The following is a 23850-nucleotide window of genomic DNA, read 5'->3' on the forward strand; positions in this document are numbered from 1 at the left end:
CTCTGCAGTGGCATCTCTGCCACATCTCTGCTTCTTGCAAAGCTGGTGTCAGGAATACACCCAAGGAGCTGCTCACTTGTCCTGGTTTCAGCTAGGATAGAGTTAATTTTCCTCCTAGCAACTGGGAGGGTGGTGTGTTTGGGATTTAAGATTAGAATAATGTGGATAACACACTGATGTTTTAATTGTTGCAGAGCAGTGCTTACACCAAGCCAAGGACTTTTCAGCTTCTCACTCTGTCCTGCTAGTGGGCAGGCTGGGGGTGCAGAAGGAGCTGGGAGGGGACAGACCCAGGACAGCTGACCCAAACTGCCCAAAGGGGTATTCCATACCATCTGACATCATGCTAAACAATAGATAGGGGTGGCTAGCCGGGGGGAGGGGGCTGGACTGCTCGGGGTTAGGCTGGGCATCGGTCAGCGAGTGGTGAGCAATTGCATTGTGCATCATGTTTCGTACACATTATTAGTAGTAGTACTATTATAATTTTTTTCTGTCCTAATAACTGTTTCTATCTCAACCAACAGGCTTCATTTTCCTGTTTCTCTCCCCCACCCCAGAGAGGAAGCGGGGAGGGTGACTGAATGGCTGTGTGGTGTTTAGCTGGCAGCTGGGTTAAACCACAACAGTGTGAGACACAGCCTTTCACTGCGAGGTACCAGGTCAACAGGAGGGCCTTTGTGCCCTCCTCCTGCCATACTTCGTGCAGTGGCTGCAGCAGAGGGGACCCCGAACCAGCCCCTGCATGGGGCTCTGTCACCTGCCTGGCCCCAACCCTTTCCAGCGCCCTCCTTGCTGCTCTCTGATGCATGTCAGCACCTCCCCGTGCATGCTGGCCAGCACATCTGCTGAGGGCCAGGGTGGCTGCTGCAGGGGCAGGGAGCTCAGCATGGCCCTTGCAGCCCCCTGCCCTGGGCCTGCCTCTGCCCTTGGGCTCGGCCCCGGCCTTGGCTCTGCTGGCAGCAGCGCTCTTGGCATGCGCTTCCTGGCCTCCCCTCGCCTGTGCACAGCTGCTGCCCACTCAGGCTGCTGCCACAAATTTGTCCTCACCAGCAGCACCACCCCTTGGGCTGCTTCTGCTGGCCTCCCCAAACCCACTGCCTTGACTCCTTGTCTCTGCTGGGCCCCACCTTCCACACCAAAACACATCCCTTATCTGTCAGTGCCTTCTCCCCTTCCCTGTGGGATGAGAATTCCGTATCAGGACGTGCTTTCCAGTGGGCCGTCTACCAGAAACAGTAATGAATGCTATGAGCAGGACTAGAGGGGTCCTGCTTCCAGCCAGGGGAAGGCAGAAGTGAGTCTTATTGGGAAGGAATAGCAAAGGCACCCCATTGGGACTGACCCAGAGGCTATGTGCATTCTCAGCATAGACTGCTTCAGGAGACGGAACTTCAAAGTTCCAAGAGGGCACCGCTGGTGGGGCTTTGGCAGAGCTGCCTTGGAGACGAAGGACGTGAAGCAGTTGTCTACTTTGCTTGGCCTTCCACAAGACCCTTCTGTTATGGGTTTGCTGAGGGCTGAAGAACAGCAGGTGCCAATGGCTACCATGGTGGCGCACCTGAGGCAGCATCGTGCTAACCGGGACTCCCTGATTGCCATCCATGAGCTGGGTCATCAACTGGAGAGCCAAGGTGTAGATGTAGAGCTTGGGAGCGTGCGTTAGTGATGGCCTTGTCAGCACTAAGGTAAAGTTGCCTGACCTGGGTTACACGTCCCAGAGTAGTGTCAGGCACAATGCAATTCTTTTTGCCTTGTGCATCTATAGCACAGGAAGTAGGACTTTGCCCTGCTTTATTGACTGGGCAGATCTTTTTACATTACTCAGTTTACGTTTGTGTGGCTGGAGGGGGACAATTTCCCAAAAGAGGCCGAGCTCATGGGTACAGGTACTGCCACTTGAAGATTTTTTTTTTTACTTTTCATCCTCAGTTTTCCACTCACTCACAAGACCCAAGAGAGACAATGGATGTCCAGTTGTCTACTACAATTCATTTAGAATATCTCAGGATCCAACGGTCATTTCAACTTTATTTATTTTTATTTATATTTATTTTATTTTATTTTATTTTATTTTATTTTATTTTATTTTATTTTATTTTATTTTATTTTATTTTATTTTATTTTATTTTATTTTATTTTATTTTATTATTTTATTTTATTCACTTTTTCTCTGACTTATCTTAGAAAGGATATCACGTGCTGGGCTGGGCTGCAGTTACAGGGACAAAGACCACTGCTGGCAGTAGAGGTGTCAGACCTCCAGACTCTGCTTTTCCTCCCTATGGAGGTCTCCAAAGAAGTCAACCTGGATAAATAGCAAGAGGAGAATGATGCTCAAAACTGAAATGCAGCAAAAATCAGCCTTTAAAACAAGAAAATATTTTTTATTAGCTGCTTTTTGAAATCTTCTTTGAGTACATCATGCAAGCTCTGCAATTAGCTACACAAGGCACAAAGGCTTGAAGAATACTATGGAAGAGATGTTAGGAATTTCTGCATTTTAATGAGTTCCATGGTGTATTGTGGAGCTGAGTCTATGAAGCTCAGGTACTGAGAGGAGAATAATGCAACTGCTAGAGAAAGTAAAGTCAGAAGGAAAAGTTGATGTGACTTGGAAAATTAATGGGCCCCACTGAGGGCTGTTACTAACAAAGCCGCCCCAGGGCCATATTAGGGCAGAAAATTGGAGGCCATTATTACAGACAGGCAAAGCACTGTGCTGAGAAAAGTCTTGATCGGTTTTCGTGATGCAGAAGAGCCAAGGCCTGACCCCAGACAATGGAAGGGGAGATACTGCACCCCCATGTCTGGCTCAAGGCTCTTCTTGAGGTCTGTGGGATGTGGTGGGTAGTGTGATGCTACTAGAAGAACTTCATTAAGACACCTCCACAGCCCTGCACAGTGTTGCAAGGAAGCAATGCCAACACTCAGCATGCCAAACAGGTGCCTTCTGCTGGGCTAGCAGGGCCACTGCCAAATGTCAGCCTAAAAGTGCAGCTCCCAGGTCTATGTCAAGGGTGACCTGCCACCTCCAGACACAAGTGACCTCACAGTCCCTTTCTGTGACACGTTCCTGCTGATGGCCTATCAAGTGCAGAGACAGAAGTGACCTCACAGTCCCTGCCACAGTCACATTGCTCCTGCTGGGGCAGGAGATCCTGAGGCAGATCTGAGCTCATCACAGCATTCCCACCCATCTCCTCCTTGAGGCCCACAGGCTGATCAGCTCAGGGTGAGCAAGAGAGTAAAGGAAAGGGAAAGGGGCTATGGGCAGAGTTTTGGCTTCAAGGGATACTTTGAGGTCACACATAAGAATAGTGGATTCCTGTCAGGGTGTGGAATAGCATTTAGGTTTGGGGATTAATGTCACTGATTAAAATAGTGCAAGGGCTTTACATGACTATTTTAAGTCAGTGTTACAGCAGAATCAAAATTGCCTGAATGTTCTAACCTCACAGAAATCATTTTTTTATGCTGGCCAAACTCTTTTGCCCTCCTCCAAATCTCACATCTCTCCTGGCCAGGCTTCTCCTGACTTCCCCGTATCAGTCATCTTCCTAGGGGCAGCTTTCTGATGGCTTTCAGGATCTCAAAGTATCTGCCTAACATCTGTTGGCTACTCCATTTTTGAGACTGACGTGGCACATAAGTCAGGATGGTGAAGAAAACAAAGGCTGTAGGTGAACCCTGCACAATGTACCCTGCAGCTCTTCTACCACCCCAAAATTTTGTTTTCTGCCTCCAAGTTTTGGATACGGAATGCCTTCTTTGCACCCAGGGTACCTTTTTCCAAACCCACAGTTCAGTTTGCCCCAAGCGTCTTGGAGGCAGTGGCTCCCTCTGTGTAGAAAACTGAAAGCAGTCCTAAAGGATGACTTCAGGCAAAAGCTGACACCTCTGATATGACAACCCCTATCCAAGACCTCTTCCTCTATGGGGCCTACCAGGTACTTAGAAAGAGCCGATCTCAGAAACTACATGCACAGCAAGTGCCTTCTGCTGCCCTACCATGGACACTGGCAGATGTGAGCCTAAAGGCACAGATCCCAGCCAGGAGTCAAGGGTGACCTGTCAGCTACTTCAGAAAGAGCTCAACTCAAAGGCCATTTAACAGTCATTCACTTCCTGCTGGACTTAGTGTTTCTGACGCACTACTGAGCATATAATACCATACCTAGAAAACACCCCCTTTTTGGGTCAGGACCTGCCCAGGTAGAAGTGATCTGGTTGTGATCCTCCAAGCTCATGGCACACCTGCTGGGCTTGCAGCCTCTCTGACACTCAGGAGCCAGTTCCGTGCCAGTCCTGGGAGGTGCTAGGGCAGGAGGGACCTTGCAGGCAATGTTCCAGCCCCATGCCTGTTGGTGGTCTCTCAGATCCTTGTGCACAGTGAAGATCACACTCAAGTCCAGAAGCCTGAAGCTGGCCTAGAAGACACTCAGGGGAAGAACCCTCCCAGCCCCAGCCTCAGCCCCAGCCACAGCTGGCAGTGCTGCTCTGCAGAGCGAGGGGGCTGTGGTGCCCAGGGGCAAGGAGGCACTCTGCAGAGCCATGCTGGGCAGGCTGGGAGGCAGACCCAGCTCATGGGGTCACTGCCATTGCCCCAGGGCTACAAGGAATCACTCACCAGGCTCCTTTGTTGGGGCTGCTGCGTGCCCTGGGGCTGCAGAGTTCTCCTCTGTCTGCTCACACCAGACTGAGCACTTGAGCTCTGCTCAGTCCACATGGGACACAACATGGTGCTCAGCGGTAAATATTGGGGTCATCTTTCCAAGCTAAGGTACCAGTTTCTCAGAGACTGGCAGCACAGTGGTCTGCTTATGGGAATTAAAGAGTTACTGAATATTCCTCATGTTTGGGGTTAGAATTTCTTTTTCTTTCATTTTTCTTTTCCTTTTCTTTACTTATGTTTCTATCTCTCTGAGTTTTTATGTGTTTTGTTTTGTTTGTTTGTTTGTTTGTTTTGGTTTGTTTTATTTTGTTTTCCCCATCTCCCTCTAGAGGAGGAGGAAGCAGGTATTCCCTCCTCTACCTCTAGAGGAGGAGGAAGCAGGCAGCTCATACATGTGTAGTGTCTGGTTGGGGTGAGCAAGGAGGAGGCTGGCTATGGTGCCAGGAAATGGAGGTCCGTGAAGCTGCAGGAGCCCTGCTCTCTTGCCTGGCAGATCCCCAGCACACAGTGCCTGTGCCCCGCAGGGCCAGCCCCGCTCCCCAGGCCAGCACAAGAGGCCTGGCCCAGCCACAGAGCAGCCTGCCCCGAGCAGGGGCCTGCACAAAGAGCTTTCCCTTTGCCCTTTCCCCATCAGTGCAGGCCCAACAACGTGGTTCTGCTCTTCCCCAGGGCCATCCCTGCTCCCAGAGAGGGCCCAGGGCAGTATGTCCATGCTGGCCTGGCTGGCCATTGCTGCTTCCCTCCCTGTGCTTCCCGCAGGGCCCCGACCTGGTGGTGCTGCTGTGAGAGCCAGGGGCTGTGGTGACCCCGGACCCCACGCGTCTTCGCCCTGCCCGTGCTGCTAAGGGTGGGCAGCAGACCCAACTCCATGGGGATCTCTGCTGCTGAGCCCCTTTCCATCTGCCCTGATGGCTCAGCAGCACAGGGCAGTGCTGGGCAGGGCCATGGGGTGTCTCTGAGGGCACAAAGGGCAGGTGAGTGCTGCACCAGACCTGGTCCATGAGGCCTCAAGAAGGTTATCCTCAACTACTCTACACTCTTAGAAGTCTTTGTCTGCTGGCTCTTCAGCACCACTCCTGCCATGGCAGAGCTGTCCTTAGCCCATGGACTCTTCATATTCCCCTTTTTCTTTACCAAACTCCTCCTTGGATGGCCATTAATTTTATGAGGTTCTTATTCCTACCAACTCAGTGTTGCATGTTCTCCCTGCAGATCCCCTGACATCTCCTGGCAGCTCCAGATTCCTCTCCAGGCTGACAGTGGCCATGAGCCCCACTGCAGGGGGGCAGTGCCATGCAGATGAGTCCAAGACCAGTTGCTGTCAGGTGCTGCCATAAAGCTCTTGGTCTGGCCCTTGGTCCCTCACAGGCTTCCCTTGGAATTCAAGTCTATATTCTGCACTACAGGAAGTCCCAAATAAAACCCCATTTGTTACTGTGGTGCTAGCAGGGAAGCCACCTGTGACCCAGGGCTGCACAGTGCCTGCTGCTGCCTGCAGCCACAGGGATGTCACTGTAGAGACAACAGGACTGTCACCAAGCTAAATGAGATATCAGGGCTTACCCAGAAAAAAAGAAGCAAAACGTGGAAGCCAAAAGAGAGCAGCAGTGAAAAGGCCACGTCCTGCTGCTGTCCATAGCCGTGGCTCCAGGGAAGCAGCAGCCCCAGCCCGAAGGCAGCAGAGAGGCAGAGCCCAGAGAACAGTGAGGGGCAGCCCCGAGGGCCACCGGGGCTGCTCCTGCATGTGTCAGCTGGGCTCTTGGCCCTGAGCCCCTCCTGCATGCTGGGGCTGCTCCCCCAGATCCAGTGGACTCAGGACCTCTGACCAGAGAAATTCTCAATGTAAGTCTGAAGCCTTCCTTCTTGTCTTTATTCACAGAGGAAGCCTGGCTCTAGAGGTATATGAGATGATTGGGTTAAAGTAAATAAACATGCTGAAGGTTAAAAATTGCATTATTCAAATAAAAATCGTTTTTAATAAAATGTTACAGAATAATAATAAAAATTGCCCCTTCAGTTTCCCAAATAGTTTCTCAGTCCAACTAATGTTTTTATTTAACATAAATTATGACAATACTAGATCACTGATGTTAAGAAGCATGTATGAAAACAATTTTAATCAAAGCATTCTTGAGCTCCTGGTTCCTAATGCTATAGATGAGAGGGTTCATTGCTGGTGGCACCACCGAGTACAGAACTGACACCACCAGGTCCAGGGATGGAGAGGAGATAGAAGGGGGCTTCAGGTAGGCAACTGTGGCTGTGCTGACAAACAGGGAGACCACGGCCAGGTGAGGGAGGCACGTGGAAAAGGCTTTGTGCCGGCCCTGAGAAGAGGGCATCCTCAGCACTGCCCTGAAGATCTCCACATAGGACACCACAATGAAAACAAAACAACCAAATGTTGAAGAAAAACTAAAGAGAAGCGTCCCAGCTTCCCTGAGGTAGCCATCTGAACAGGAGAGTTTGAGGACCTGTGGGATTTCACAGAAGAACTGGTCCACAGCATTGCCTTGGCAGAGGGGCAGGGAAAATGTGCTGGCTGTGTGCAGGACAGCATTGAGAAAGCCACTGCCCCAGGCAGCTGCTGCCATCTGGGCACAAGCTCTGCTGCCCAGGAGGCTCCCGTAGTGCAGGGGCTTGCAGATGGCAACGTAGCGGTCATAGGACATTATGGTGAGAAGGTAATACTCTGATCCAAACAAGAAGACAAAAAAGAAGACCTGTGCAGCACATCCTTGGTAGGAGATGGCCCTGGTGTCCCAGAGGGCATTGGCCATGGCTTTGGGCAGAGTGGTGGAGATGCAGCCCAGGTCGAGGAGGGCGAGGTTGAGGAGGAAGAAGTACATGGGGGTGTGGAGGTGGTGGTCACAGGCTACGGCGCTGAGGATGAGGCCGTTGCCCAGGAGGGCAGTCAGGTAGATGGCCAGGAAGAGCGCAAAGTGCAGGAGCTGCAGCTCGCGCGTGTCTGCGAATGCCAGCAGGAGGAACTCACTCACAGAGCTGATGTTGGACATCTGCATTTTTCAGGGTGTAATCCTGAACAAAGAAGTGGATGAGTGTAATAAAGTACAAGAAACATATCAGAGGAAAATGAATTCCATTTCTCATTTAAAATCATCACTTATATTGTGCACTTTCTGGCAGAGTTTTGGCAGATCCCTTTCATGCATCCTGATTCATTCTGCCTGTGGGTGTCTGTTGGAACAGGAGGCTCTACTGTGGGCAATGCAGGAATCAGTCCTGTTCTACAGCAAGAGTTGAAGAGGAACATGGGGAAATGTCAGTTTCTCTTCCCTCCTGATCTCAGAGATTTTTTCCCCAGCATTGCTCCCAGTTCACCAAACTGCAGAGCAGAGTTGTGGAGGCTTTTTTAAATTTTATTTTAAATTTTTGTTTTTTTTTAGTTTTTTGTTTCTGCTGTCCCACCACTCCTGAGGAATGTTTCCAAGCCACAGATCCTGGCTATTTCTGCTGGACTCAAAGGGAATCCTTGTAGATCATTATCAGAGAAAAAGGGACTGTCACTTTAGTGCTCAGTGTTCTTTAGGGATGACAGCCAGTCTGTCCATCCAGTACGGTCTCAGATGCCCTGTGAGAGCTATAGTAAAGTTCTACTCACATGTTTGATTGAAAAGAGCAAAGACCCTGCTGAGAGCAGGGGAATCCAGGCTCAAAGTGCCCATCTCCAGACGCCTCACCCTGTCCCCCTACTCCCTTTCCCCAAGGCACACCAAGGACTCACTCCATGGGCATGTAAAACCCCCATCCGCAGCCAGCCTGGGAACAAGACCAGCAGCAGCACGGCCAGCTGGAGAAGCCAGGAGGAATGCCAGCGTGCTGCTGCCAGGGGAGGCAAGGCCAGGGAGGGACAGACGGACACTCAGCAGACCCTCTTGTGCTGCAGCTCTGCCTGCAGAGGAGGCAGCTCCTGCTGGGGAAACCGGTGGCTTGAGGGCAGAGGCTGTGCTGGTGGGAGAGGAGAGCAGGGGGTGTCCCAGGGAAGGCACCTGCCCTACAGAGTCTGGCAGGGAGGTGCCTGAGCCCTCCCTCGCACAACATTTCTTGCAGCAGCTCCCTCTCACCGCCTGCCCTGCTCATATCTCTACTGCCTTCCTATGTCCCTGCTGGAAACAGGATCTCTGTCCCCACGTATCTTCCACGTCCTTGCTCACAGACCCCATCCCACAAGCTGTGTGCTTCCTGAGTATAGGGCATCACAGGGGTTGCAGCTCCTAAAGACCTGATAAGTCCTGAGGAGACAACAAACGTTGTTGTTTCAGTCTTTAGGCTGAGGTGCCTGCAGTTTAATTGCTGCCATATTGATCTCTCACTGGAATAATCTTGGAGTCTCCATATCCTCTACAATCGAGAAAATTCATTGTCATGAAACCTGCCTCTCCTCCATACCAAGACTCTGAAAGTACAGAATCCAAGTAAGTCTTCCATTTCAGATAAACCAATCCTCAGTCTTCCTGTTAAAATGCCCCCTCAAAAATACCATTCTCTAAAACATTTTCTATGCCATATTACAGGTAGAATAAGACCCATCCTGAGAGATACTATAGGCCATCGTATGTGCCAGAAGAAGACCCCTCTGGCAACCCCACCTGCATGGCCCTGCTGCCAGAGCCTCACGGTGTCAAGAGCCTGCAGATGTGTCCTGCCACACGCTGCCCTCTGTTGTTGCTCTCCTCAGTGCCTCCAAGCCCTCTCTCCTTCTCTCCTCTCTGTGTGCCAGCTGCGGTCAGAGCCCCCAGCCCTGCTGCGCTGTGCAGAGGAGCTGCACCTAGGCACAGCTGGCTCTCTGCTTCATGGGACTATTTGAAAAGTGTTTTCCCTGTCCCACGAGCCCAGCCCAGCTCAGCAGCACAGCACCAGCCCAAGGCACTGCAATCACCCCTCTGGGGGCTTTGCTGATGAGCCATGAACCTCAGGCACTCGGAGACAATTGAAGACATCTCTCCAGAAGTCCAAGTCAGAAGCAAGTTTCCTGCAGTGTCCCCCTGAGGACCAGCACTGACACAGCCTCTCTTGGAGCTCGTTAGAGCAGAACCCTGGAGGCAGTGAGGACAAGGAGACAAAGGCAATGTGAAGGTGACACTGATGTGGAGGAAAAGTGGATGTGTGTCAGCAAGCACAAGGGCCAGGCCTTGACCCTTAGTGCCTGCGAAGGGAGATCCTTTCCTTGACAGGTTGCTCAGGGCTCTTTATGGGGCAGTAGGAGATGGGGATGTGCATGGCCAAGTACAGGAGAATGGTACGACCCCTGCCTGCTTCATGGGTGGGGGCAAGGGGGCTGTGAAGCCCTGGTTCTTCAATGAGAAGCTGTCTCCTCATGGGCGTCAGTGGCAGAGACAACAGGGATAGCCATGGACACAATGACCTGGGTCCTGTTAGGACTTTCAGACTTGTCACAGTCCTCTACCCTGTCTATACATGGCTTTCCTAGGGACTCCCAGACCTCCACATCTTTCCTTTTTGTCTGCAGACCCTTATCTCTGTGGTGTCACAGCAGATCTGAGCTGAGCGTGATCATAGAATCATTGAATCATAGAATATCCTGAGTTGGAAGGGACCCTTAAGGATCATCAAGTCCAACTCTTGACACCGCACAGGTCTACCCAAAAGTTCAGACCATGTGACTAAGTGCACAGTCCAATCTCTTCTTAAATTCAGTCAGGCTCGGTGCAGTGACCACTTCCCTGGGGAGCCTGTTGCAGTGTGCAACCACTCTCTCTGTGAAGAACCCCCTCCTGATGTCAAGCCTAAATTTCCCCTGCCTCAGCTTAACCCCGTTCCTGCGGGTCCTGTCGCTGGTGTTAATGGAGAAAAGGTCTCCTGCCTCTCGACACCCCCTTACGAGGAAGTTGTAGACTGCAATGAGGTCTCCCCTCAGCCTCCTCTTCTCCAGGCTGAACAGGCCCAGTGCCCTCAGCCGTTCCTCGTACGTCTTCCCCTCCAGGCCTTTCACCATCTTTGTAGCCCTCCTCTGGAAACTCTCCAACAGTTTCATGTCCTTTTTATACTGTGGTGCCCAGAACTGCACACAGTACTCGAGGTGAGGCCGCACCAGCGCAGAGTAGAGCGGGACAATCACCTCCGTTGACCTACTAGCGATGCCGTGCTTGATGCACCCCAGGACACGGTTGGCCCTCCTGGCTGCCAGGGCACACTGCTGGCTCATATTCAACTTGCTGTCTACCACAACCCCCAGATCCCTCTCTTCTAGGCTGCTCTCCAGCGTCTCATCGCCCAGTCTGTACGTGCAGCCAGGGTTTCCCCGTCCCAGGTGCAGGACCCGGCACTTGCTCTTATTGAACTTCATGCGGTTGGCGATCGCCCAGCTCTCCAACCTATCCAGATCCCTCTGCAAGGCCTTTCCTCCCTCAACAGAGTCCACAACTCCTCCAAGTTTGGTGTCATCAGCAAACTTGCTCAAAATATCTTCTATTCCTACATCCAGATCGTTTATAAAAATATTGAAAATACCGGCCCTAAAATGGAGCCTTGAGGGACCCCACTGGTGACCGCCCGCCAGCCTGACGCAGCCCCGTTCACCATAACCCTTTGGGCCCTGCCCGTTAGCCAATTGCTCACCCATCGTATGATGTTTTTATTTAGCTGTATGGTGGACATTTTGTCCAGTAGGATCCTATGGGAAACCGTGTCAAAAGCCTTGCTGAAGTCCAAAAAAATCACATCAGCTGGTTTCCCTTGGTCCACCATACGGGTGATCTTATCCTAAAAGGAAATCAGGTTAGTTAGGCAGGACCTACCCTTCACAACCCCATGCTGGCTGGGAGCAATGACTGCTTTGTCCCCCAGGTGCGCCTCAAGAAGTTCGAGAACCATCTTCTCCATGATTTTACCAGGCACTGATGTGAGACTGACAGGCCTGTAATTGCTAGGCTCTTCTTTCTGACCCTTCTTGAAAATCGGCACAACATTTGCCAGCTTCCAGTCTACTGGGACCTCTCCAGACTCCCAGGATTGTTGAAAAATAATTGAGAGAGGTTCCGCGATGATGTCCGCCAGCTCTTTCAGCACCCGGGGATGAATCCCATCCGGACCCATGGACTTGTAGGGATCCAAGTGGAGTAGCAAATCCCGCACACGTTCAGGGTCGGTTGGGAGTTTGTCATCCCCACCGTCCCGGTCCTCCAGCTCAGGGCACCCTGGGTCCCGAAGCCCATCATCGGCATTGAAGACAGAGGCAAAGAAGGCGTTAAGCGTCTCTGCTTTGCCTATGTCATTGTCTGTGAGGAGACCTTCCTTATCAAGGAGCGGCCCTATGTATTCTTTAGTTCTCCTTTTTCCATTCACATATCTAAAAAAAAAACTTTTTATTTTCTCTCACAGACACAGCCAGCTTCAACTCTAGGTGTGCTTTGGCCACACGAATTTTCTCCCTACAAACACGAACAGCATCCCTGTATTCTTTCCATGACACCTGGCCCTCCTTCCAGTAGCAAAACACTCTCTGTTTCGGCCTAATCTCCATTAGAATGTTCCTGGTCAGCCATGCCGGCCTCCTGCCACGCCTGCCTGACTTGCGATATTTAGGAATTGCCTGATCTTGTGCTTCTAGGAGGCATCGCTTAAAGAATGACCAGCACTGGTGGACATCAAGGCCTTCAAGAGCAGTTTCCCAGGGGACCTTGCTGACTAGTTCCCTGAGCAGCCTGAAGTCCGCCTTCCCCATATCTAGGGATGAGGTTTTGGTGGCACTTTTCCTTCTGCCACTGTAAATTTTGAACTCAACCACTTCATGGTCGCTATGACCGAGGCGGCCACCAATCACCACATCTCCCACCAGACCCTCTCTGTTTTCTAGCAACAGGTCTAGGAGGGCACCTTTCCTAGTTGGCTCCGTTAGCACCTGCACCAAGAAGTTATCATCTAGGTTCTTCATGAACCTCCTGGACTTGCTCGTGTCAGCCGTGTGGCACTCCCAGTTAACGTCTGGCAAGTTGAAGTCCCCCATAAGGACAAGGGGAGTTAATCTCGAGGCCTCTCTTAGTTCTGTAAAGAATAATTTATCGGCGCTATCGTCCTGGCCAGGCGGTCTGTAATAGACTCCCACAACGACATCCCCTTTATTCATTCATCTGATTTGTGTCAGTATGGAACAGTGTTAGGGCCGCATGGTATGATGAATGTGACCTTCTGTCTTACATACCCTTGTATAACCACAAGTCTAAGAAAAACAGAATGGTTCATGTATATAGTTCTTGTACCTTGCAAAGGAATTTGTGTCACTAGAGAGCAGTTCTGTCTGTCTCTGGATCCTGCACTGGCAATTTAATTCTTCCACGGATGTGGTTTCTTCCCTTTCCTTTCCTTCCCTCTCCCCCTCATCATAGTCAAATTATCAAATCTTCAGAAATATTCCTCAAATCCTTGAGCCTATTTGCTTTTTTATGTGTTTTTGTATGCTGTTTTGTGACAGGTCAGACTTGACTTCTCCCTGGGATCTGCACTTTTGGGCTGACATCTGGCAGTGGCCCTGCTAGGCCAGCAGAAGGCACCTGCTTGGCACGCTGACTGTTGGCATTGCTTCCTTGCAGCACTGTGCAGGGCTGTGGAGGTGTCATAATGAAGTTCTTCTAGTAGCATTACAGTACCCACCACATCCCGCAGACCCCAAGACTAGCCCTGAGCCAGACAGGGGGGTGCAGAGTCTCCTCTCACAGTTCTAGGGGTCAGGCCTTGGCCCTTCAGCTTCACTAAAACCAACCAAGATTTTTCTCAGCACAGTGCTTTGCCTGTCTGTAACCATGGCCTCCAATTATCTGCTCTAACAAGGCCCTGGGGAGGCTTTGTTAGTAACAGCCCTCAGTGGGGCCCATTAATACTCCAAGTCACTTCAAGTTTTCCTTCTGACTTTAACTTCTCAAGTGGTTACATCACTCTCCTCTCAGCACCAGAGCCGAGTACAGGGGGACAATCACCTCCCTAGCCCTGCTGGCCACACTGCTTCTTATGCAAGCCAGTATGCTATTGGCCTTCTTGGCCACCTGGGCACACTGCTGGCTCATATTCAGCCGACTATCAACCATCACTCCCAGGTCTTTCTCTATCAGGCAGATCTCCAACCACTCCTCTCCCAGCCTGTAGCTCTGCTTGGGGTTGTTGCGCCCCAGGTGAGGAACCCTGCACAAAGAACCCCAGAAAACTGAAGAGCAGGGAGCAACCCCTTGGCTGTATTCCTGGCAGCAGCTCTGGGGAGGCGTCCAGGCTTCTGGGTTTGCCCTGAGCAAGACCCTCCTGTTACTGTGGTGCTAGGAGGGAGGCAGCTGTGACCCAAGGCTGCACAGTGCCTGCTGCTGCCTGCAGCCACAGGGATGCCACTACAAAGAGAACAGGACTGTCACCAAGGCCTGTGAGATCTGACGGCTTATCTGAATAAAAGAGCACAGGAGAACACACTGAAAGTCAAAAAAGAACAGCAGTGACAAGGCCACGTCCTCCTGCTGGCCATGGCCATGGCTCCAGGGAAGCAGCAGCCCCCACCCAAACTCCATGTAGCAGCTGGGCTCTTGGCCCAGAGCCCCTCCTGTGTGCTGGGGCTGCTCCCCTGGCTCCAGAGGGGATGGGAAAAGATTGCAGCAGATAATAATGTAGTTCTGGTGGTGGTTTTTTTTGTTGTTGTTGTTTTGTTTTTCATTTTATTTATTATGTTTCTCTACATAACCTACTTCTTTCAATAATTATATGAATGTGTCACTGTAGATGAAAAAATAGAAATAAGAAAATCAGGTAGCAGGTTAAGGATAACATAATTTAAATCAAAAGAAAAAATTTGTAGAAAATACGTATAGAGAAATATAGTAACAAAAATTTTCCTCACAGTTCCTGAAATAATCAGGGAACTCACAAACATTATTGATTGCAAAGAAGCATGCATCCAAAGAGTTTCCTTACTGCATCCTTGAACTCCTGGTTCCTCATGCTGTAGATGAGGGGGTTCACTGATGAAGGAACAACTGAGTAGAGAACTGACACAATAAGATCCATGGATGTGGAAGACATGGAGGGGGGCTTCAGGTAGGCAAACATGCCAGTGCTGATAAAGAGGGAGACCACAGCCAGGTGAGGGAGGCACGTGGAAAAGGCTTTGTGCCAGCCCTGCTCAGAAGGCATCCTCAGCACGGTCCTGAAGATTTGCACATAGGATAAAATGATGAAAACAAAGCAAAGAAAGGCTAAAGAAACACTAAGCATAAGTGCCCCAACTTCCCTGAGGTAGGCATCTGAGCAGGAGAGCTTGAGGATGTGGGGGATTTCACAGAAGAACTGGTCCACAGCATTGGCTCGACAGAGGGGCAGGGAAAATGTGTTGTCTGTGTGCAGAACAGCATTGAGAAAGCCACTGCCCCAGGCAGCTGCTGCCATCTGGGCACAAGCTCTGCTGCCCAGGAGGCTCCCGTAGTGCAGGGGCTTGCAGATGGCAACGTAGCGGTCATAGGCCATGACGGTGAGAAGGGAATACTCTGCTCCAACCAAGAAAGCAAAGAGAAAGAGTTGGGCAGTACATCCTTGATAGGAGATGGTCTTGGTGTCCCAGAGGGCATTGGCCATGGCTTTGGGGAGAGTGGTAGAGATGGATCCCAGATCAAGGATGGCGAGGTTGAGGAGGAAGAAGTACATGGGGGTGTGGAGATGGTGGTTGCAGGCTACGGCGCTGAGGATGAGGCCGTTACCCAGGAGGGCAGCCAGGTAGATGCCCAGGAAGAGCGCGAAGTGCAGGAGCTGCAGCTCGCGCGTGTCTGCGAATGCCAGCAGGAGGAACTCGCTCACAGAGCTGATGTTGGACATTTGCTGACTTTGGACCTGGAACCTGCAAAATGAAAGAAAATATACACGTATAGACTGTTATGAGTAAAGTCTGACTAAAATTCCCAGTTAAAGCCTTACATTCCCCGTTTCCAAGAGGACCTTTGTCTATCTCCTTGTCTGAAGCCCTGCTTCGTGCTTGCTGAGTGTCCTGTACACAGCTGCCACCTCTGCCGTTCAGCCCCCAGTGGGACACCTCTGCTGCACTGCAGTGGTTAATGTCGCTGTGGAGGCACATCTTAACCAGAGGTCACATCCAGGAGGGCTGCTCTGTCCATCCCCTCGTTCCCAGCTGCTTGCAGCTTGTAGCACTCAGCTGGGGGATGGATGAACACAGAGGTTGTGCTGAAAAACCACATTCCCTGCCTGCACATCCTAAAGAACAGCTCAGAAAAGCCCTGGTGCAGTCTATAAGCAGAGAGAGTAGAAGGGATATTCTCAGGTTCATCACTAACTTGTTTGTATCTCAGTTCAATGGAATCGGAAGCTCAGTCAGCTTGTGCAGGAATGCTCTGAGGAGCTCAGCTCTGCATCATGATCTCCTACCCCAGCAGGAGCAATGTGACTGTGGCAGGGACTGCGAGGTCACTTCTGTCTCTGCACTTGATAGGGCAGCAGCAAGAACGTGTCACAGAAAGGGACTGGGAGGTCACTTGTGTCTGGAGGTGGCAGGTCATGCTTGCCTTCTCCCAGGGATCTGCACTTTTGGGCTGACATCTGGCAGTGGCCCTGCTAGGCCAGCAGAAGGCACCTGCTTGGCATGCTGACTGGGGGATCCCCTCTGCCTACACATCCAGGAGGACCCAGACAGAAAGAAGGCCCCAACATGGATTGTCCTGTCCCTTCTGCTTGAGTCCATGACTGCACAGCAGCAGCCACAAGGCTTGGAAGACTTGGCTGTGTCTAGTCAAGAAGCTGCAAGGCCAGCAGCAGGCCCCTGGCTTGGAAGATGCTGCTGAGGTGACTTGTGTCTGCTTGGCTGAGAGGCCGCAAAGAGCCCAATGGGTTGGGATGCCTACTTCAGGAGTGGTTTCTACTGTGATGGAGCTTTCTGTGGTAGTAGGAAAGAGCAGGAGAGAAAAACTTGCCACAAAGTGCACCATGGAAGGTTGGCACTGGCTACAAGGAAGAAGAAATATCCAGGGGAACAACTGGTCGTGTCACCTTCACATTGCCTTTGTCTCCTTGTCCTCACTGCCTCCAGGGTTCTGCTCTAACGAGCTCCAAGGGAGGCTGTGTCAGTGCTGGCCCTCAGGGGGACACTGCAGGAAACTTGCCTCTGACTTGGACTTCAGGAGAGATGTCTTCAATTGTCTCTGAGTGCCTGAGGTTCGTGGGCTCATCAGCCAAGCCCCCAGAGGGGTGATTGCAGTGCCTTGGGCTGTTGCTGTGCTGCTGAGCTGGGCCTGGTTCCTGGAAGAGAGAGAGCTCGTGGCAAGAGGGCCCTGGTGCAGAGAGACAGCTGTGCCCAGGAGCAGCTCCTCTGCACAGCACAGCAGGGCTGGGGGCTCTGACCGCAGCTGGCACACAGAGAGGAGAGAAGGAGAGAGGGCTTGGAGGCACTGAGGAGCACAACAACAGAGGGCAGCGTGTGGCAGGACACATCTGCAGGCTCTTGACACCGTGAGGCTCTGGCAGCAGGGCCATGCAGGTGGGGTTGCCAGAGGGGTCTTGTACAGCTGGCACATCCGATGGTTGATAGCATCTGTCAGGGTGGGTCTTATTCTATCTGTAATGTGGCACAGAAAATGTTTTAGAGAATGGTATTTCTGAGGGGGCATTTTAACAGGAAGAGCGAGGCTTGGTTTATCTGAAATGGAAGACTTTCTTGGATTCTGTGATTTTGGATTCTTGGTGTGGAGGGGAGGCAGATTTCATGACAATGAATTGTCTGGATTTTACAGGAGACTTAGACTCCAAGAGTATTGCAGGTAGAGATAAATGTGGCAGCAATTAACCTGATAAAGTCTCTTCAGGCACCTCAGCCTAAAGACTGAAAAAACAATGTTTGTCTCCTCAGGACTTATTAGATCTTCAGGAGCTGCAACCCCTGTGGTGCCCTGTACTCAGGAAGCGCACAGCTTCTTGGATGGGGACTGTGAGCAAGGACATGGAAGATACGTGGGGATAGAGATTTTGCTTCCAACACGAATATAGGAAGGAAGTAGAGATGTGGGCAGGGCAGGTGGTGAGAGGGAGCTGCTGTCAGAAATGCTGTGCAAGGGAGGGCTCAGGCACCTTACTGCCATCCCCTGCAGGGCAGGCGCCTTCCCTGGGACACCCCCTGCTCTCCTCTCCCACCAGCACAGCCTCTGCCCTCAAGCCCCCGGTGTCCCCAGCAGGAGCTGCCTCCTCTGCAGCCAGAGCTGCAGCACAGGAGGGTCTGCTGAGTGTCCGTCTGTCTCTCCCTGGCCTTGCCTCCCCTGGCAGCAGCACGCTGGCATTCCTCCTGGCTTCTCCAGCTGGCCGTGCTGCTGCTGGTCTTGTTCCCAGGCTGGCTGCGGATGGGGGTTTCACATGCCCATGGGGTGAGCCCTCAGTGTGCTTGGGGGAAGGGGAGTACGGGGACAGGGTGAGGGGTGTGGAGATGGGCACTTTGAGCCTGGATGTCTCTGCTCTCAGCAGCCTCTTTGTTCTTTTCAGTTAAACATGTGTAGATCTTCCCTGCAGCTCTCACAGGGCATCTGAGACCGCACTTGATGGACAGACTGGCTGTCCTCCCTGAAGAACACTGTGCGCTAAAGTGACAGTCCCTTTTTCTGTGATGATGATGATCTGCAAGGATTCACTTTGAGTCCAGCAGAAGTAACCAGGGTTTGTGACTTGGAAACACTCCTCAGGAGTGGTGGAACAGCTGAAACAAAAAATCAAAAACAACAATTTGAAATAATAATAATAATAAAGTCTCCACAGCTCTGCTCTGCAGTTTGTTGAACTGGGAGTAATGCTGGGGCAAAATTCTTTGAGATTAGGAGGGAAGTGAAACTGACATTCCCCCATGTTCCTCTTCAACTCTTGCTGTAGGACAGGACTGATTCCTGCATTGCCCACAGTAGAGCCTCCTGTTCCAACAGACACCCACAGGCAGAATGAATCAGTATGCATGAAAGGGATCTGCCAAAACTCTGCCAGAAAGTGCACAATACACGTGATGATTTTAAATGAGAAATGGAATTCATTTTCCTCTGATATGTTTCTTGTACTTTATTACACTCATCCTCTTCTTTGTTCAGGATCACATACCCAGAAAAGCAGATGTCCAACAGAAGCACCATCACTGAGTTCCTCCTGCTGGCATTCGCAGACACGCGCGAGCTGCAGCTCCTGCACTTTGCGCTCTTCCTGGGCATCTACCTGGCTGCCCTCCTGGGCAACGGCCTCATCCTCAGCGCTGTAGCCTGCGACCACCGCCTCCACACCCCCATGTACTTCTTCCTCCTCAACCTCGCCCTCCTCGACCTGGGCTGCATCTCCACCACTGTCCCCAAAGCCATGGCCAATGCCCTCTGGGACACCAGGGCCATCTCCTATCAAGGATGTACTGCCCAACTCTTTCTCTTTGCTTTCTTGGTTGGAGCAGAGTATTCCCTTCTCACCGTCATGGCCTATGACCGCTACGTTGCCATCTGCAAGCCCCTGCACTACGGGAGCCTCCTGGGCAGCAGAGCTTGTGCCCAGATGGCAGCAGCTGCCTGGGGCAGTGGCTTTCTCAATGCTGTCCTGCACACGGCCAACACATTTTCCCTGCCCTTCTGCCACGGCAATGCTGTGGACCAGTTCTTCTGTGAAATCCCCCACATCCTCAAGCTCTCCTGCTCGGATGCCTACCTCAGGGAAGTTGGGGCACTTATGCTTAGTGTTTCTTTAGCCTTTCTTTGCTTTGTTTTCATTGTGGTGTCCTATGTGCAGATCTTCAGGGCAGTGCTGAGGATGCCCTCTGAGCACGGCAGGCACAAAGCCTTTTCCACGTGCCTCCCTCACCTGGCTGTGGTCTCCCTCTTTATCAGCACTGCCATGTTTGCCTACCTTAAGCCCCCCTCCATCTCTTCCCCATCCATGGATCTTATTGTGTCAGTTCTCTACTCAGTTGTTCCTTCATCAGTGAACCCCCTCATCTACAGCATGAGGAACCAGGAGTTCAAGGATGCAGTAAGGAAACTCTTTGGATACATGCTTCTTTGCAATCAATAATGTTTGTGATTTCCCTGATTATTTCAGGAAATGTGAGGAAAGTTTTTGTTACTATATTTCTCTATAAGTATTTTCTACAATTTTTTTCTTTTGATTTAAATTTTGTTATCCTTAACCTGCTACCTGATTTTACTATTTATATTTTTTCATTTAGAGTGACCCAGTCATCCAATTGTTGAAAGAAGCAGGTTATGCAGGGAAACAGAATAAATAAAAAAAAGAAAAACAAAACAAAACAAAACAAAAAACCATCTGAGCTACATTGTTATCTGCTGCTATATATTCCCATCCCCTCTGGAGCTGGGGGAGCAGCCCCAGCACACAGGAGGGGCTCTGGGTCAAGAGGAGTTTGGGTCGGGACTGCTGCTTCTCTGGAGCCATGGCCATGGCCAGCAGCAGGACGTGGTCTTGTCACTGCTGCTCTCTTTTGACTTTCAGTGTGTTCTCCTGTGCTCTTTTATTCGGATAAGCCGTCAGATCTCATATGCCTTGGTGACAGTCTTGTTGTCTCTGCAGTGGCATCCCTGTGGCTGCAGGCAGCAGCAGGCACTGTGCAGCCTTGGGTCACAGCTGCCTCCCTGCTAGCACCACAGTAACAGGAGGGTCTTGCTCAGGGCAATCCCAGAAGCCTGAACGCCTCCCCAAAGCTGCTGCCAGGAATACAGCCAAGGGGTTGCTCCCTGCTCTTCTGTTTTCTGGGGTTCTAGTGCCGGGTTCTTCACCTGGGGCTCAACAACCCCAAGCAGAGCTACAGGCTGGGAGATGAGTGGTTGGAGAGCTGCCAGGAAGAGAAGGACCTGGGAATGATGGTTGATAGTCAGCTGAATGTGAGCCAGCAGTGTGCCCAGGTGGCCAAGAAGACCAATAGCATCCTGGCTTGTATCAGAAGCAGTGTGACCAGCAGGGCTAGGGAGGTGATTGTCCCCCTGTACTCAGCTCAGGTGCTGAGAGGAGAGTGATGTAATCACTTGAGAAGCTAAAATCAGAAGGAAAAGTTGAAGTGACTTGGAGTATTAATGGGCCCAATGAGGGCTGTTACTAACAAAGCTTCCCCAGGGCCTTGTTAGGGCAGAAAATTGGAGGCCATGGTTACAGACAGACAAAGCACTGTGTTGAGAAAAATCTTGGTTGGTTTTAGTGAAGCTGAAGGGCCAAGGCCTGACCCCTAGAACTGTGAGAGGAGACCCTGCACCCCCCTGTCTGGCTCAGGGCTAGTCTTGGGGTCTGTGGGATGTGGTGGGTACTGTGATGCTACTAGAAGAACTTCATTATGACACCTCCACAGCCCTGCACAGTGCTGCAAGGAAGCAATGCCAACAGTCAGCGTGCCAAGCAGGTGCCTTCTGCTGACCTAGCAGGGCCACTGCCAGATGTCAGCCCAAAAGTGCAGCTCCCAGGGAGAAGTCAAGGCTGACCTGACACCTACTTAAGACACAAGTGACCTCACAGTCCCTTTGCGTGACACATTCCTGCTGCTGCCCTATCAAGTGCAGAGACAGAAGTGACCTCACAGTCACTGCCACAGTCACATTTCTGCTGCTGGGGCAGGAGATCCTGAGGCAGAGCTGAGCTCATCACAGCATTCCCACCAATCTCTTTCTTGTGGCCCACAGGCTGATTAGATCAGGGTGAGCAAGAGAGTAACGGTAAGGGAAAGGGGCTATGGGCTGAGTTTTGGCTTGAAGGGATACTTTGAGGTCAGGCATAAGAATAGTGGATTCCTGTCAGGGTGTGGAGTAGCATTGAGGTTTGGAGATTAATGTCACTGGTTAAAATAGGGGAAGGGCTTTACATGACTGTTTTAAGCCAGCGTTACAGCAGAATCAACATTGCCTGAATGTTCTAAACTCACAGAAATCATTAATTTCTGCTGGCCAAATTCCTTTCCCCCCCCCAAATATCACATCTCTCCTGGCCAGGCTTCTCCTGACTTCCCCATATCAGTCATCTTCCTAGGGGCAGCTTTCTGATGGCTTTCATGATCTCAGAGTATCTGCCTCATATCTGTTGGTTACTCCTTTTTTGAGACTGACATGGCCCCTAAGTCAGGATGGAAAAGAACACAAAGGCTGTAGGTGAACCCTGCACAATGTGCCCAGCAGTTCTTTTACCACCCCAAAATTTTGTTTCCTGCCTCCAACTTTTGGATATGGAATAGCTTCTGTGCACCCAGCCTATCTTCTTCCAAACCCTCATGCATGGTTCAGTTTGCCCCAAGCGTCTTGGAGGCAGTGGCCCCCTCTGTGTAGAAAACTGAAAGCAGTCCTAAAGGATGACTTCAGGCAAAAGCTGACACCTCTGACACGACAACCCCTATCCAAGAGCTCTTCCTCTATGCAGCCTACCAGGTACTTAGAAAGAGCTGATCTCAGAAACTACATGCACAGCAAGTGCCTTCTGCTGCCCTACCATGGACACTGGCAGATGTGAGCCTAAAGGCACAGATCCCAGCCAGGAGTCAAGGGTGACCTGTCGGCTACTTCAGAAAGAGCCATTTAACAGCCATTCGCTTCCTGCTGGACTTAGTGTTTCTGACGCACCACTGAGCTTATAATACCATACCTAGAAAACACCCCCTTTTTGGGCCAGGACCTGCCCAGGTAGAAGTGATCTGGTTGTGATCCTCCAAGCTCATGGCACACCTGCTGGGCTCCCAGCCTCTCTGACACTCAGGAGCCAGTTCCGTGCCAGTCTTGGGTGGTGCTAGGGCAGGAGGAACCCTGCAGGCAATGTTCCAGCCCCGTGCCTGTTGGCAGTCTGTCAGATCCTTGTGCACAGTGAAGATCACGCTCACATCCAGAAGCCTGAAGCTGGCCTAGATGACACTCAGGGGAAGCGCCCTCCCAGCCCCAGCCCCAGCCCGAACCCCAGCTGGTGGTGTTGCTCTGCAGAGGGAGGGGGCTGTGGTGCCCTGGTCATGGGGACTACTCTGCAGGGCCGTGCTGAGCAGGCTGGGAGGCAGACCCAGCTCATGGGGTCACTGCCATTGCCCCAGGGCTGCAAGGAATCACTCGCCAGGCTCCTCTGCTGGGGCTGCTGTGTGCCCTGGGGCTGCAGAGCTCTCCTCTGCCTGCTCACACCAGATTGAGCACTTGAGCTCTGCTCAGTCCACCTCGGAGGAGATCCCCCCTTAGGAGGGAAGTGCTGCAGTGGAGGCCAGCTGTGCCACTGCCGTGCCCACTGCCTGTCCTTGCCTGCAGTCCCAGCACAGCCCCACAGCAGCACTGGCACCAAGTGAGAGGAGCAACCGGGCCTGACCCCACCAGCAGGGCTCAGCAGGAGAAAGTGGGATGGTCAGAAGAGTAGCTCTGCATGCCCCAAGCGCTGGTGCTCCCTGGCCGTGCTGCTGGGATGGGACTCTTTTCCTCTGCACCCCTGCACATGGGCACTGCCCCTGCAGAGCCAGACCAGGTCTCAGAGGAAGCACGTCAGACCAGGCAATGCAAGCTCCTTCCTGAAGTACACAGACAGACGGCCTCTTTGTGTACAGTTGCTGAGCTAGACTTGAAAAATACATACTGAAGTGGAGTTGGGATGACCAATATCATTTTAGTGGGTAACATTAACTGAACTAAAACTAAGGAAATCGATTAATAAAATGCACACACACAAACAAAAAGAAACAGAATATAGGCTGTTCCTATAATAAGTGACTTTGAGACTCATCTGCAGAAGCAGACTGAGCACTTTTTTTCCTGAAACACATTAAGTCACCAATCTCCACAGGGCTTCCTTGAGCTCCTGGTTCCTCATACTGTAGATGAGAGGATTCAATACTGGAGGCACCACCGAGTATAAAAATGCCACCACCACGTCCAGGTATGGGGAAGAGATGGAGGGAGGATTCAGGTAGGCAAATATGGAAGTACTGATAATCAGAAAGACAATGGCCAGGTGAGGGAGGTACATGGAAAAGGCTTTGTGCCGGCCCTGCTCAGAGGGAATCCTCAGCACTGCCCTGAAGATCTGAACATAGGACAGCACAATGAAAACAAAACATCCAAACATTAAAGCAACACTAAACACAAGTGCCCCAACTTCCCTGAGGTAGGCATCTGAGCAGGAGAGCTTGAGGATGTGGGGGATTTCACAGAAGAACTGTTCCACAGCATTGCCGTGGCAGAGGGGCAGGGAAAATGTGTTGG

At 51.4% G+C, this 23850-nt stretch overlaps 3 protein-coding genes across 3 annotated transcripts; 1 reads left to right on the forward strand and 2 right to left on the reverse strand.

Annotated features, from left to right (window-relative positions):
• Positions 1 to 6765: 6765 nt before the first annotated feature.
• LOC137846898 (olfactory receptor 14J1-like) lies at positions 6766 to 7692 on the reverse strand. The gene has a single exon (XM_068665004.1). It carries the CDS (start codon positions 7690 to 7692, stop codon positions 6766 to 6768), a length of 927 nt encoding a protein of 308 aa, XP_068521105.1.
• Positions 7693 to 14560: 6868 nt separating this feature from the next.
• LOC137846899 (olfactory receptor 14A16-like) lies at positions 14561 to 15496 on the reverse strand. The gene has a single exon (XM_068665005.1). The coding sequence runs from the start codon at positions 15494 to 15496 to the stop codon at positions 14561 to 14563; it is 936 nt and encodes a 311-aa protein (XP_068521106.1).
• Positions 15497 to 18769: 3273 nt separating this feature from the next.
• On the forward strand, positions 18770 to 19705 carry LOC137846900 (olfactory receptor 14C36-like). Its single transcript, XM_068665006.1, has one exon. The coding sequence runs from the start codon at positions 18770 to 18772 to the stop codon at positions 19703 to 19705; it is 936 nt and encodes a 311-aa protein (XP_068521107.1).
• Positions 19706 to 23850: the final 4145 nt, after the last annotated feature.

This window comes from Anas acuta, chromosome W (assembly GCF_963932015.1).
Source record: "Anas acuta chromosome W, bAnaAcu1.1, whole genome shotgun sequence".
NCBI classification, from domain to species: domain Eukaryota; kingdom Metazoa; phylum Chordata; class Aves; order Anseriformes; family Anatidae; genus Anas; species Anas acuta.